Genomic DNA, 16,677 nt, shown 5'->3' with positions numbered 1-16,677 from the left:
ACAACAGGTATAGCCATAGGCGTTTTTTGCCTTTATACATGCTCTAGTCAAAACAGGTTATATACAGCAGACCGAACAGTGAAAAAATATATACCATCTAACACAAAAAGTGTTTAGAGGCCATCTCTTTATGAGTTTAGGTATTGCGGCCCATCACCTGATGAAAACTATGTACACACAATCAAGCTTCTTGAACACACATTTATATAGACAAATTGAGAAGACTGATTGTGGGGAAAAAATATATATATACAACATTGGGAAAAAAAGTATTTTCAAAAATATTTACAATAAACAAGTTAAATTTTTTTCAGGCATGCCACTCCGAAAAGCAGTTTCGTCCTGGAATTCGACACAGGGCGACATCACACAGCCCACACTTCCATGGGGTGTCGGTCCTCTTTCCACCCTTCCATTTTCATTTCACTTTACTTTCATTGTCACTATAAATGTACATGAAAAAAAGTCAGTATTTATGAAAATAATAAAGTATAAAATAAAAATATATACAGCAATAAATAATAATGGAAATCTATATGTATGACAATAGAAAGAATACCATAGCTGAATATGTGCTACATCCCTAATCTTCATATAGAAAGAAGATCATCACAATTATAAATTCCTGCCTTGGATACACAGTGCACGTACGACTTTGATCTGATATGCACATTTTATTATTATATACACAAACACACACTTATATTGCATCAAAATTAACTTTGTCTTGCAATATCAAAAGAAACTTTCAAAATAAACTTTTTCAGCATCAAAAAAAAAAAAAAGTGAGTTTGCTTACCTCTGCTCGTCGATGGCGTCACCCACGTGTTCAAATCCGTCACTATCTTCACTCGAGGACTCTTCCGAAGAAGACGATGATGACGAATTTGGACCATCCTCTTCCTCAAGTTGATCAAAAAGCACAATTGCCTGCGCTAAATTTAGTTTTCCGTTCATTCTCAAAGTCACACAAAGTCGCTGCTCGAGCCACACGGCCGTCGCTCGCCACCTCGCTGCTTCAGAACACTCCTCCCTCTCGTTCGGTGGAACCTCGCACGGCAGTTATATTTATTTAAAAAACGCATTTTGTGCTTCCACTGTGACTTCGAAAGGGTTCGTTTGATTTGTGTTTTTTTCATGGAGCTTCCGTTTTGAAAAAGGACAAGAAATGATGGAAATATAGACATAAACAAATGATCCATGCAGCGTTTTAATGTTTTTTTGAGAGGACAATAAAACTATAAAACTTAAATGACAATATCTCACGTTTTAGTTGGTCGATTGACTTCAAATAATAACGAGAGTAAACCGCAACTTCCGCACTTTAAAACGAGACCAACCAACGGCATGTGGGTCTCGTAATTGAAACGTGAGGGCGCTTCAAAGACGACGTGCGCTGAGGACGCGCCGGCGCGTCCTTCGACTCTCAAGGGTTAATTGACTTAGAACACATCCATAACTGAACAGTACGGACATACAGGTCACAATGTTTTTTTTGTAACCTATTGTGGTTCCTCGGTTTTATTGTTATTGTTATAGTTATTCTTTGTTCGGAAGCCCCTTTAAACTCAATTTGACCCCCTTAGAATACGGTGTAAGACAAATTCCAAATACACTATGTAGCGCCCCCTAGCAGTCATTCTTTGTCCCGCCGATGCTTTGAGCCCTACTTTGACCACCTCAGAATGCTTCAAAACTCACCAAACTCACCAGCCAGGTGAACACTGGTGAAAACTTTGATAAAATGTGAAAAAAAAAAAATCTAAATATGCGTAAATGTGTGTAGCGCCACCTAGGAACAAAACAAACATTTCATTTCAATTTCAATTTTTTAAATTTTTTTAAGGTGAAAGAGGAGGTAACAACGCAAGGGTTAAAACTTAGAACACATCAGTACTATGAATTGGATACCATACGCGGTGCCCAGACTGCGGTTAGTACTACATCCCGTTTTCTTTGGGTGGGCAGAGCGTGTCCGAGGGGTGGGCAGTGCCCACCCTTGGACCCCCCGGTAATGCCCCTGAGACTCACCCTATGCCGAAATAAAGTCAAATTTATTTACACAGCCCTAATCACGTCTCAATGAAATACTATCAATACAATACCATAGACTCCACTATCAGTTGACGAGACAGCTCCTACATACATTGCGCCACGGCTTCCCGTAGGGGGCCGGGCCAGGCAGAACGTCAAGGAAGCTTTCACTGCGGTAAACTCAAACACGCTGCGTTCTAATGCCGGATTTAGGTGGAAACAGGACTTGATTGATTGAAAGTTTTAGTGCATAGAAGCAGGCAGGAGTGTCTCAAGAGTGATTTGGTCAAGGATTCAAGGTAATTATTATATAAATAACACCATGCATGCAATTTGAAACGTTGTGAAAAAAATCAAGTGAATGGAAAAAAATCATGCGTAACTTTAGCTTGCAATATTTACGTAAAATGAATAATAACTGCCTGTTTTTTTTTTGCCTTTAACCAAGAATCTAGACTGTTTTACGTTCATATCTATAGAAATTCCGGGATTTATACATTTATTTACAAGAATTTTCAACTGAAAAAGCGCTTTGTTCTGTGATAACCGCCACGTTAGATTTTGTATCCATACACAATAATGTAACTTTACATTCAAATCATAAAGTAATTTTCAGCCAACTGCCCGTTTTTTTGTGTGTTTTAGAAAAAAAACTAGTAATTTAGACATTTCTGCGTCCATACATAAAATAAATTCGTCTTTTACGTGTTTTATTTTATGTAACATTTTAATCTAAAAACGACGGGGGCAAGATGTTGTTGGGCAATAGTGACATCGGAATTCAACCTAAATAAGTTGTGATTGTGTATAGAAAAATGCAAAATTTGCTTTTGTTGAGTCAAATTAAGATGATTTTGCATGCTTTCCTCAAATATTAGGTTTCCGATGTGAAAATTAAGTGATTTATTATCTGTTGAAAGCTTATGTCAAAATTGCACTAAAGAAAAAAAAAAAATTAAGTCGCTATTTCGGGCAAAAACTTATATGATATGCTAAATATAGTTAATGATCCTGAAAATAGAGGTGATTATATCAGCATTTTGGTGATTGTGCATCTTGCATCAAATCTGAGAATCTTATATCCATTTTAAATTTTGCTATACTCATATAAAAGATAATTTGGATTTTAATAGGGAGCGACTTTGATTTTTTTTGTTTTTGATGACATTGCTCATGGAGACTCATATATGCCTAAGGGAGGTGTCTGTTTTGGTATTAGGTCGCTAGAGTCTTTGGTTTTGAAAATATTTGAATTTAAGTTTCTGAAAATTGGCCCCCTACGGAGCAGCCCCGTGTCCCGTTTCCCGTCAATTGATAGTGAAGTCTATGACTATACAAAAATGCAATACATTATAATGGCGTGCCACATGAAATGTCTGCGGTTCACAATAAATACTGTATGTATCCTAAACATAAAAAGTGTTCTCTTCCCAGGAGGATACATTAGAAATGTGCCTTTTAAAGAAACAACTCCAGTGCTAATATTATTTAAAATATTTTCCGTAGCCACTATTGATTCAGAAAGTTTCGGTGGATTGGATTGGCACCTAGAGGTTAAATTAAGATTGGGCAAAATAATCTAACAATCACATGTATTCCTTCTCCATCCATTCTTCCATCCATCTGTAAATTAATTCATTCATACATTTATCTTCCATTTCACTTATCCTCATGAGGTGGTTGGAAATTGTTTTTTTTTTTTTTTTTTAGATGTTTGCTCTCAGCCGTGAATTAGATTGTTTACTGAGAGGGGCCGAGCACCTTTTTTTACACCTCTGACAACGTGAATAGTCTTGAGCTCCATTTCAGAGTTTCTTAACCTATTATGAGCCAAAGTAAAGGAGTCCAGTTGTTGTCAAACATTATTTATTCAAACAAACTTGGCAATGACAAGACAATACAAATAAAACTAGGCCTGCAAGCAGGACTGAACGGGCCCTCGCGATCTAGCGCAACTCGGACGTCACGCAACTCGGACTGTGTGCAGGTCAGGGCGGTGGCAGATCCTCCTCTCTAATCATCTCATTAGAACCTAACATGCTCGAAAGTCGCCTATTTACATTCCCACACCCAAGAGATAAAAACCCCTATTGGAGAGAGTACTACAAAAAAGGAGCCACTACTGAGCTGTGCAGCCAAGCCCTTATTCAAAACTAAAATTAATCTTCTAACTGGGCCAATTCGACCAAGTGTGCCAACTATTGTGGCTCTATAAGCTGCCTGAGTCTCTGAAAAAAAATATTTCCTTTAAATGGCAAACAAAGGGTCGTCACGGCAACAGACAGAGACACGTGGACATGGGCCGTAAATAAGTATTTTAATAGGTCTTGAAACTACAATGACCAACCTGAAAAGAACTGGACATGTATTGGAAAAACGAGTGACTTTCTATTGCCACTAGTTGGCGCTGTAGGGTTGATGCAAATGACCCCTACAAGGCCCTTCAGGGTATGACTCTCAACAAGCACGGGAAGTTTGGCGCAGATATGTTGTATATCTGCCGAGTTATGACTGTTCAAAGTTTTTGGAGAGAAAAATTGTTGACAGTCATTTTCACTTTCCTGTTTGGACCCCTCCGCTTCAACGAAACTTCAATATTTTTCATCAGGCACCTGAACACAGGTCTTAAGGCTTCCCTTTTGCAGGTTTGAGGTAGATTGATTTTTTCCCTTTAGAGGAGGAGTGTGTCCCGTAAAAAAGGGCATTTCCTGTTCCCACTAGGAGGCGCCAGGCACAAATGGTAAATTTTCAATCCAGTCCTGCTCAGGCTGGTATACCTCACACACATGCCAGATTTAAAATAGATTGAACGTTGTATGAGGGAGTTATCAGTCATTTTCCGAATTCGGTGTTTTGGCGAAAAAATGGCCGACTTTGGCACCCCGCCCAGGTCAGGCCCGTGAATGAAAACACACCATTTTTATAACTTAAGATTTCATATGCCTCATGAACAGGCTCGCCAATTTTGAGAATGATCAAACTAATTCCCTAGGTGCCAAGGTGTAAAATGTGCACACTGTAAATCGATAAAAATTTCACATTCAATCCAAAATACCCGATTTCCTGTAGGATTTGGAATGTGTGTGCAAGAGACTTTTTGGAGCAGTTTTGCACAAAGTTTTGACTCTCCAAATTTCATCACTCTATGTTAGAAAAACCTAAATGGAGAGGCCTTTTTGAAAATTTCAAGGGGGCGCCACTGAGCCATTTTGTTAAATTTTTTCGTAACGTTGCAAGATTATCGAACGTTATCCAAAGCCGCATGTATGTGCAAATTTTGGTGAGTTTTTATGCATATTCAAGCCTCCAAATGTAAACTCTTACTGTGAACCCATGAAAATTTCACATTCGATCCAAAATACCCAATTTCCTGTTGGATTTGGAATATGGGTGCAAGAGACTTTTTGGAGCAGTTTTGCATAAGGTATCTACTCCCCAAATTTCCTTGCTCTATGTTGAAAAAACCCAATAGGAAAGGCCTTTTTTAAAACTTCTTTCTTTCGCCACTAGTTGGCACTGTAGAGTTGATGCAAATGACCCCTACAAGAACCTTCAGGGTATGACTCTCAACAAACACGGAAAGTTTGGCGCAGATATGTTGCATATCTGCCGAGTTATGACTGTTCAAAATTTTTGGCGAGACAAATTGTTGACGGTCATTTTCACTTCCAGTTTGGACCTCTCCGCTTCAACGAAACCTCAATATTTTTTATCAGGGACCTGAACACATGTCTTGAGGCTCCCCTGAAACAGGTTTGAGGTCAATAGATTTTTTTCCCTTGGAGGAGGAGCCTGTCTCGTAAAGAAGGCCATTTCCTGTTCCCACTAGGGGGCGCCAGGCCTAATGGGTAATATTTCAATGCAGTCGTGTTCAGGCTGGGATATCTCATATACATGCTAGAAATGAAAAAGATTGAACGTTGTATCACGGAGTTTTTAATCATTTTCTGAATTTGGTATTTTGCCCAAAAATGGCCGACTTTGGGACCACGCCCAGGCCCGACCCTTGAGTGAAAACACACCATTTTGAAAACTTAAGATCTCATATGTCTCCTGAATACTCTGACCAATTTTGAAGACGATCCAACTATTTTCTTCAGCGACAAGGTCTCAAATGTAAATCGATAAAATTTCACATTTGATCCAAAATTTCCGACTTCCTGTTGGATTTGGAATATGGGTGCAAGAGACTTTTTGGAGCAGTTTTGCACAATGTATCGACTCGCCAAATTTCATCGTTCTACGTTGAAAAAACCTAATAGGAAAGGCCTTTTTGAAAATTTCAAGGGGGCGCCACTGAGCGATTTTGTTAAATTTTTTTGTAGATTATCAAAATTTACGCAAAGTTGCATGTATGTGCAAATTTTGGTGAGTTTTCGTGCATGTTCAGGCCTCCAAATGTAAACCCCAACTGTGAACCGATAAAAATTTCACATTTGATCCAAAATATCCGATTTCCTGTTGGATTTGGAATATGGGTGCAAGAGGCTTTTTTGAACAGTTAGGCATAAGGTATCTACTCCCCAAATTTCATTGCTCTACGTTGAAAACCTGAGAGGAGAGGCCTTTTTGAAAATTTTAAGGGTAAAGGGGGCGCCACTGAGCCATTTTTTGACATTTTTTCAAAACGACACAAGATTATCGAAATTTACGCGAAGCGGCACGTATGTGCAAATTTTGGTGACTTTTCGTGCATGTTCAGGCCTCCAAATTGGCCATTTTCATTTGCCCTGAAAAAAGAAGAATAATAATAATAATAATAATAATAATAATAATAACTAGGCCTGCAAGCAGGACTGAACGGGCCCTCGCAATCTAGCGCAACTCGGACGTCACGCAACTTGGACTGTGTGCAGGTCAGGGTGGTGGCAGATCATCCTCTCTAATCATCTCATTAGAACCTAACATGCTCGAAAGTCGCCTATTTACATTCCCACACCCAAGAGATAAAAACCCCTATTGGAGAGAGTACTACAAAAAAGGAGCCACTACTGAGCTGTGCAGCCAAGCCCTTATTCAAAACCAAAATTAATCTTCTAACTGGGCCAATTCGACCAAGTGTGCCAACTATTGTGGCTCTATAAGCTCCCTGAGTCTCTGAAAAAAAATATTTCCTTTAAATGGCGAACAAAGGGTCGTCACGGCAACAGACAGAGACACGTGGACATGGGCCGTAAAAAAGTATTTTAATAGGTCTTGAAACTACAATGACCAACATGAAAAGAACTGGACATGTTTTGGAAAAACGAGTGACTTTCTATCGCCACTAGTTGGCGCTGTAGGGTTGATGCAAATGACCCCTACAAGGCCCTTCAGGGTATGACTCTCAACAAGCACGGGAAGTTTGGCGCAGATATCTTGTATATCTGCCGAGTTATGACTGTTCAAAGTTTTTGGAGAGAAAAATTGTTGACAGTCATTTTCACTTTCCTGTTTGGACCCCTCCGCTTCAACGAAACTTCAATATTTTTCATCAGGCACCTGAAGACAGGTCTTAAGGTTTCCCTTATGCAGGTTTGAGGTCGATTGATTTTTTCCCTTTAGAGGAGGAGTGTGTCCCGTAAAAAAGGGCATTTCCTGTTCCCACTAGGAGGCGCCAGGCACAAATGGTAAATTTTCAATCCAGTCCTGCTCAGGCTGGTATACCTCACACACATGCCAGATTTAAAATAGATTGAACGTTGTATGAGGGAGTTATCAGTCATTTTCCGAATTCGGTGTTTTGGCGAAAAAATGGAAGAATTTGGCGCCCCGCCCAGGTCAGGCCCTTGAATGAAAACACACCATTTTTATAACTTAAGATTTCATATGCCTCATGAACAGTCTCACCAATTTTGAGAATGATCAAACTAATTCCCTAGGTGCCAAGGTGTAAAATGTGCACACTGTAAATCGATAAAAAGTTCACATTCAATCCAAAATACCCGATTTCCTGTTGGGTTTGGAATACGCATGCAAGAGACTTTTTGGAGCAGTTTTGTACAAGGTATTGACTCTCCGAATTTCATCCATCTACGTTGAAAAAACCTAAATGGAGAGGCCTTTTTGAAAATTTCAAGGGGGCGCCACTGAGCCATTTTGTTACATTTTTTCGTAACGTTGCAAGATTATTGAACGTTATGCAAAGCCGCATGTATGTCGAAATTTTTGTGAGTTTTCGTGCATGTTCAAGCCTCCAAATGTAAACTCCTACTGTTAACCGATAAAAATTTCACATTTGATCCAAAATACCCGATTTCCTGTTGGATTTGGAAAATGGGTGCAAGAGACTTTTTGGAGCAGTTTTGCATAAGGTATCAACTCCCCAAATTTCCTCACTCTATGTTGGAAAAACCCAATAGGAAAGGCCTTTTTTAAAACTTCTTTCTGTCGCCACTAGTTGGCACTGTAGAGTTGATGCAAATGACCCCTACACGAACCTTCAGGGTATGACTCTCAAAAAACACGGGAAGTTTGGCGCAGATATGTTGTATATCTGCCGAGTTATGACTGTTCAAAGTTTTTGGCGAGACAAATTGTTGACGGTCATTTTCACTTCCAGTTTGGACCTCTCCGCTTCTACAAAACCTCAATATTTTTCATTAGGCACCTGAACACATGTCTTGAGGCTCCCCTGAAACAGGTTTGAGGTCAATAGATTTTTTTCCCTTGGAGGAGGAGCCTGTCTCGTAAAGAAGGCCATTTCCTGTTCCCACTAGGGGGCGCCAAGCCTAATGGGTAATATTTCAATGCAGTCGTGTTCAGGCTGGGATATCTCATATACTTGCTAGAAATGAAAAAGACTGAACGTTGTATCACGGAGTTTTTAATCATTTTCTGAATTTGGTGTTTTGCCCAAAAATGGCCAATTTTGGGACTACGCCCAGGCCAGACCGTTGGATGAAAACTCACCATTTTGAAAACTTAAGATCTCATATGTCTCCTGTATAGTCTGACCAATTTTGAAGACGATCCAACTATTTTCTTCAGCGACAAGGTCTCAAATGTAAATCGATAAAATTTCACATTTGATCCAAAATTTCCGACTTCCTGTTGGATTTGGAATATAGGTGCAAGAGACTTTTTGGAGCAGTTTTACGCAATGTATCGACTCACCAAATTTCATCGTTCTACGTTGAAAAAACCTAATAGGAGAGGCCTTTTTGAAAATTTCAAGGGGGCGCCACTGAGCGATTTTGTTAAATTTTTTTGTAGATTATCAAAATTTACGCAAAGTTGCATGTATGTGCAAATTTTGGTGAGTTTTCGTGCATGTTCAGGCCTCCAAACGTAAACTCCAACTGTGAACCGAAAAAATTTCACATTTGATCCAAAATATCCGATTTCCTGTCGGATTTGGAATATGGGTGCAAGAGGCTTTTTTGAACAGTTAGGCATAAGGTATCTACTCCCCAAATTTCATCGCTCTACGTTGAAAACCTAAGAGGAGAGGCCTTTTTGAAAATTTTAAGGGTCAAGGGGGCGCCACTGAGCCATTTTTTGAAATTTTTTGAAAACGACGCTAGATTATCAAATTTTACGCGAACCTGCACGTATGTGCAAATTTTGGTGACTTTTCGTGCATGTTCAGGCCTCCAAATTGGCCATTTTCATTTGCCATGAAAAAAGAAGAATAATAATAATAATAATAATAATAATAATAATAATAATAATCCTTTGCATTACAATAGGGCCTTCGCACGCCTAGTGCTCGGGCCCTAATAATAATAATCCTTTGCAAAACAATAGGGCCTTCGCACGTCTAGTGCTCGGGCCCTAATTACATCCACATGAGGACACGGAACTGGAAGTCCAGATTTATGTTGACAAGTCAATTGTGAATTTGCAAATCGAATCGTCCTATCAAAACAACGGAGGAAGTTGCATAAAAATCACAATCCATCGGAATTCACATTTAACATTTAGAGGTAAAGACGATTCAAAATGAAAAGTTGTGTGCTGGAATCTTCACTTTACACAGCACAAACTTCTGGCAATGTCCTTGAATAAATGCTCTTGGGTCTTCAAAAGGGTAACGTGTCGAGGAATAACTTATCTATTATTGCAGGTGGCGGTACTAGGTCCTCAAGCTTTAAATAAAAAATCCTCTGCAGGCCTTGAACGCACAGAGTACGTAGCTCAGGAAGCTTTTCCACCAGTCTAAACAAATGGTTTGACCATGTGTTTGAGTCTCTCTCTGCGTGTAGGCTTCCTTCCTTTAAACATTTGACGACGCTACTCTGCAGTTCCTCCACCTTCCTCGGTTCCTTCAGTCCGTGCCGTTCTGTCCAAAATAATAGATTTCATATATATAGGCAAAATTCAAGAAAGGAGATCTTATGGGCGTCTCACCAGTGACCAGGGCAAGAGCACATATGCAGGAGAAGGTAGCGATGTCCAAATTCATCCTGTGAAGGTTAGTGGAAAACTCTACAATGCTGTCAATCCATTCACCAAACCCACGCAGACATTGAAGGCGGTGCCACACAGAACCATCGCAGAAAACTAGCTTTCCTTCATCAGGGTTGGATCTGAAACAAAACAAAACATTATCCAGCCATACATAGATATAGGATGAGGGTACACTCTGGATTAATAATCCATCAGTGACAGGTGAGTTAATTTTTTTGGCTGCCATTGACGGCGTTAGCAAGGGCGTAGGTTTGGTCTCAACATTGGTAGGGACGCTAAAACAGCATTACCTGCATGTACACTTTTTGCTGGGGATGGGACATTAATAAGACCAAACAGATTGGGTACATTTCTCAAATATAGCTCAAATATAGCTGGTTCCTATGTAAAAATGAAAAAAGGTTACAAAAAAATTTTCTTCGGAGAAAGTCATTTTTCAAAATGCTTGCTTCATTTAAAGGAAATTTACAGTGGGTGTGTTTTTTTTTTTTTGGGGGGGGGGTAAAAATGTGCATCGGCTGCAAATAAAAATATTTTTTTAATAAGAGATAGAAAATACATACATTTTAACATTTTAATTAGGGAATAAATGCACAAAATGCACAGTTGGATTAACGTTAACAGTAGAAAAAGTACAGGAAGACACGTCACTAAACAGCTTTCTACTCAAGTTTTACAGGTTCGCAAGTTCACACGGTTAATGTTATGCTAACTCTGATGCACGTCGGAATTTCAGTTGCAAAATTAGTGGTGTGTTCCCCACCTTCACAACATGGACGTCTTTTTACATTACTTAAAGTGGCTGCTGCTGGCCGAAAAAACCTTCTAATATCCTTCCTCTTCAAGGAGGGCGGAGGAGTTCTAGTCATCAACCAATCAAATGTGCGTTTGAAGGGGAAAAAATGGACCAGCACATTCAGCAAGTGAAAGGGGGTAAATTCAAGTCTGAACATAATGTAGGGTCAATTCTATCCTTACAATTTATGGGAAGACGATCTAAAATGCCTACATAACTGAACTCATTACATAATGCAAATAAGGTTGCTTAAAGGGTGGTGGGGACAATTTGAGCATCCCTAAAAGTTGGTGGTGTTATGTCCCTACCGTCCCTATGCAAACCTACGCCCTTGGGCGTTAGACATCAAATGTATTTTGACTCTTAGGGGGTGTAAAATACAATAAGCAGCAACACAAGCGAAGTCTCCAAGATGACTGGCTGGAAGGTCTGTGTGCCATTCTGCCATTTGCTTTTTCTTCTAATTTCAGAAAGGAAATACTGAAAATGAGCATTTGCATTGTTTTTTGTTTTTGTGTGTGTCAACAAAAAATGGGAAATGAATTGTCCTCCGTTTCATGATTCAGTGTTGGTTATTAAAAAGTGAAAAACAAGGAGAACTACTGTATCTGACTGTGTATCAAAATGACTCCGTAAAGGCCTCTGAGACAAACCTGTTGTGATATAGGGCTATACAAATAAAGTTGAATTGAATTGAAACAACCATTATCCATTTTTCTATTAAGAGTTTATCCGACACAAATCAGGAAATAAAGTAGAATTTTACCGTGACCTGGAAGACGTTCTTCTGTCGTTTCTCAGCTTTGCATCTACAGTTTTTCACCCCATGGTGCTAATACTGTATCAGCTAGTTTAAAAATTTCGAGGCTTCCAGACTTTGAAACATGACACAACCGGCATTACTGTTCACATTCCTATAAATCAATGAGCATGATTTGAGTCATATGTATTCTTTCATGGTGGTAAACATTTAACTCTGAAAGAAGATGACACGACAGTAAAGATCTGCAGAATTTTTCAGGCGTGTTGACACGAGATCCCGAAATTGAAACACTAGCTAATATTAGCACCAGAGGTCAGCAAGACCCCGGCTAATTAGCAGTCGATGAAGAACTCAGGTCACAAACTTGGGGAAAGCAAATAGTGATCGTGTATTATTTGACGACTTGCGTGAAATAAACTCATAGTGAAACAATCGTTATAAGCTTGTTTCCCGATTTTCTTTTTCCAAAATTAGAAGAAAAAATACATAAGTCCAAAAGATACACAGATCCTAGAAGTGAATGATTAAGTTTCTGCGACATTGACAGCGAAAGACATCCAATCCATTTTGACTGGGAAGCGAAAAATCGCTGCTAACCCTCCCAGTCAAAATGTCAGTGGCAACCAGTGAGTTAAATGTTAATGTATCAACCAGGTTGCATGAATAACACCTAATGAAATGCAAGGTACCGTATTTTTTGGACTATAAGTCGCAGTTTTTTTTCCCTAGTTTGGCTGGGGGTGCGACTTATACTCTGGAGCGACTTATGTGTGAAATTATTAACACAATATTATATCATTTCACATGTTATTTTGGTGTTTTGGAGTGACACTGATGGTTTGGTAAACTTGTTAGCATGTTCTCTATGCTATAGTTATCTGAATAACTCTTAATAGCTATGTTACGTTAACATAATGGCCTTAATCGCATTTCTTCGTTCATGCATCAGATAACATGATCATACTGTACACTTATTCAGCATGTTGTTCTCTATTGTATTTTTATTTTAAATTGCCTTTCAAGAGGATATATCAGTTCTATGTGTTGGATTTTTATTAAGTGAATTTTCCCCAAAAATGCGAACTATACTCCAGTGCGACTTATATATGTTTTTTTTCCCTCTTCATTGGGCATTTTATGGCTGGTGCGACTTATACTCAAGTGCGACTTATAGTCCGAAAAATACGGTAGGTGCATAATTCTTTGATATTATCACAGACAATTCAAACATGTTTGACTCACAAAATTTTTAAGTAACATTCTCTGTTCACCTGTATGACAGACGTAACACAAAAAGCTCCAAGAATGACGAATAGAACAAGAGGTCTTGGTCATGCTTGGGCAAAGAGACAAATCCGGGTATCTTCAGTGCCCATGCCCGAATCACTTCCATTGATCTGGTCAGGAGGTCGTAAAATTGCCGCACGTGCTGAGCATCATCTCCTGAAGGGTTTTCTAGACCTTCGTGAAACTCCAGAAGGCCACGAAAAATGAAAACGTATGGTAAGTGTTCCATGGAATGAAACTTCCGATATTAAGAGCGTTTTTTACTTTCGAGTAATCAAGCCGGGAGGTTGAAGGGTTGGACTCTACATGTGCTTTGATGAGGGAACTCAGCAACGTGTTGAGCTGTGAGGTCGAGTCAGGAGGAGCTTTTGGTTTGGAGGGAAGGCGACCCCTGCGACCTTTTAGACTGTCAGTCCGCACCACTGAAGAGCATGTGGAGAAACACCAAAAAAAGACTGTAAAGAATGATGTCACTGTTCAAGAAACTGTTTGGCAGCAGTCAAAGGTTACCTTCTTTGACCATTCCCACTGCAAGGCATTTCTGGAAGCGACAGTATTGGCAGCGGTTCCTCCGGCGCTTGTCCACTGGACAACTCTTGGCTGCCAAACACACATACTTGGCATTTTTCTGCACTGTGCGCTGGAGGAAGATTACAATAGTTGGTCACTGCACAAACGTTCTATTGACAAAGAGATGATGTGGAGCCACTAAAACATTTCACAAACAGCTGGCGGTAGTTTGATAAAAAGACCATGACTCTAAAAGAAACATGAGCATCAACGTTCCACTGTTTTTGGGGTGCTAAGAAATTCCATTTTGCTGAAAGCCTCTTTGAAAATCAGGAGCAGTCATCTTGGTCCTGTGGGCTCTGTGAGGTGCTGCAAAGCATTCAATTTGCAGACAGGTCAGTCTGGGTAAATACAGGGTCATGGGCATTCATAATTGCGGCAATTGTCCTGGGAATCTTTATCAAAGAGGGAAGAAGAAGGTTTCTTATTCACAGCACGTCAATGGCCATTTTCAAACAAGACATTTGGCCCTTTGAACGTTGAGGTCAACAGGTCAAAAGCAGGCATGTGAGGTAAAATCTGTTCATCCATTTTTTTTACCGCCTATGCTGTTCAGGGTCATGGGTGAGCTGAAGCCTATGCCAGCTGACTTTTACTGCAGGTGAGCTACACCCTTGACTGTGACAATCAATCATAAAGCACATAAGTATAGACAAAAATTGTTAGCACTCAGGTTTACGCCTATGGAAAATTTGGAGTCTTTAATTGAACTAATTTGCATGATTCGTGAAAACAGAAGCATACATAATGAGCATAGAAAGGTCACAGATGAGATTCAAAACCACACACGCAACAATCTTGCTGGTAGAAACATAAAGAACAGAGCAATATCATATTGGTTTAAAGTTAAATAACAATGTGGTTTGTGGATTATGTTAATTTAGTGACATCATATTTATCACACTGATTTATTTCGACGCAATTCACACTGAAATAAAAATTTGGAAAATAGGCTGCTTTGTAGATTACAGCTGTCTCCCGACTTTTTCCACATCCCAAAACAAATCCACTTCATTCAGCACATGCTAATCTGATAAATGTATTGAATGGTTAACAAAAGTCTAGATCTCAGATTGGTGAAGTCATTTTCTTCACGCAAGAAGTTATTAGTATTTGCCTGATGTCTTAATTTTCTATTTAAATAAATATCCCCCCCACCCCTCCCCAAAAAAACATGTTATAGTATTTGTGTTAGTCATCTATTCCACAATGTATTTCTTTTCTTGGATGAATTCATTAATTTAAAATTCAACTGTTGTGGTTTATTACTTTTAATCAAATTTTATAATGTATATTTTTTAATATATAAAACATCGTTTTACCTTTTCGAGGACTAAAACTAAAATTGCGACATGTTGCATAACAGACCCTTAAATCCATATAAGTAAATCTTAAAAGACTGTATATGTGACATCTCAACTATTTCTTATAACCTTCTGATGTCGCTTTGAACACCTTTGTTGCCCACCACTCAAAATAACTTGCCTTTCCATGTTGATTTAATAATTCTAAACAGATTGCATCCTCTATATAGCAACCAAATGAGGCTAATTTTTTTTTACACATATAGGGGAAATATTTGGGTACTATTGATAGGACCGCCGGATCAAACCATTATCTTCGAAAGACGAACCAAGTTGTTCTAAGGAATTATATCCGCGAAACACGAGTCTATACTGGTGAACATTAATGTTATATGCACTTACATAACATGTGAAGCACTTATATTGCATTTTTATTTTGTGCACGCATATATGCGCCCAAAGAACCCACCTTGAAGAAACCTTTGCAACCCTCGCACGTCCGCACTCCGTAGTGCTGGCAGGCTGCGTTGTCCCCGCACACCGCGCACAATCCCTCCGCGCTCAGACGTCCTCGGCCGGATGCGGGTGTGGGGGAACTGAGATTGTTCATGAATTGCTGACTGTGAGAGAGTTGGAGAGGGTGAAAAGCCGCACACGGTTGCTTCCCTAGTCCAGCACAGCAAAGAAGCCCTGGAGTGTCAAGTGCTTGGTCAACGTTAGAGGACACGTGGAAAGGTCGGTCAAATTTCATCGGACCGCATGAGGAAAAGTTCAGGTTGCCTTCTTGTGAATGTTTGATGGAAAACAGAGAGAATCTAGATAAAGCGTTTTTCCTCTGAGCCGCTAAATACTCTTGTCGGAACAGAGAACCATGCGCGTCCTCCCACATCGCTCCCGGTGGAGTTTGGAAGTTGGCCGTGATGGGTGCACGCGAGGATGGAGACTGATAATAGTAAACAGAACTCGTGGAGGATAACAAATCAGCTGCCTGCAGGTGCTGGTGTTGCTGATTCGACTGAACGCGAGCTGGGTATCCGCGCGCATCCTCCGCCTTGACGCACGATGACATCTCCCCGTGAAGCGGCATTTGGAAGAGACACTGGGGCTTCGCGTCGTAGCTATAAGCGTAAGCATCCGCGCTGGGTGATGTAGCGGATATTTCACTATTGGCAAGGTCCATGCTGAACTTGACAAACTCTGGAGAGAGGAAGTCACAGTTCCGCTCCCGTCCTGCGCTTTGAGACGCTGGGCTGGCTCCTTGAGGAGAGGAGCTGCACTGCGTCTGCACGCAAGGCATGGTCACTGCAATCAGACAAAAAGTGTTGATTATGGAGCATCACTTCTTATTCTTCTGGAAATGGCATGTACCTTAAACATGAATCCAGGATGTCGATAAAGAGTTACGCAGCGATCATCAAGTGCACTTGCTGGTTGCAAAGGTGAAGCGATGGCTTGCAGTGCGTCCCGCTACAAGACTACGACAATGTGCTTTTGTTTATGTCCTGTGTGGGCCCAAACCATTACGCACAGAG

At 40.0% G+C, this 16,677-nt stretch overlaps 1 protein-coding gene across 1 annotated transcript; it reads right to left on the bottom strand.

Moving 5' to 3' along the window:
• Positions 1–9,889: 9,889 nt before the first annotated feature.
• On the bottom strand, positions 9,890–16,677 carry LOC130910405 (nuclear receptor subfamily 4 group A member 2-like). Its single transcript, XM_057827667.1, has 7 exons — positions 16,514–16,677; positions 15,615–16,447; positions 13,782–13,911; positions 13,536–13,693; positions 13,256–13,455; positions 10,366–10,544; positions 9,890–10,297 (listed from the first exon to the last, which is right to left on the bottom strand). Exons 2-7 carry the CDS (start codon positions 16,440–16,442, stop codon positions 10,038–10,040), a joined length of 1,755 nt encoding a protein of 584 aa, XP_057683650.1. The 5' UTR covers positions 16,443–16,447; positions 16,514–16,677; the 3' UTR covers positions 9,890–10,037.

The sequence above is a fragment of the Corythoichthys intestinalis genome, chromosome 2, assembly GCF_030265065.1.
Source record: "Corythoichthys intestinalis isolate RoL2023-P3 chromosome 2, ASM3026506v1, whole genome shotgun sequence".
NCBI classification, from domain to species: Eukaryota; Metazoa; Chordata; class Actinopteri; order Syngnathiformes; family Syngnathidae; genus Corythoichthys; species Corythoichthys intestinalis.
The sequence above is the reverse complement of the archived record's forward strand: the minus strand, read 5'-3'. Positions and strand labels throughout refer to the sequence as shown.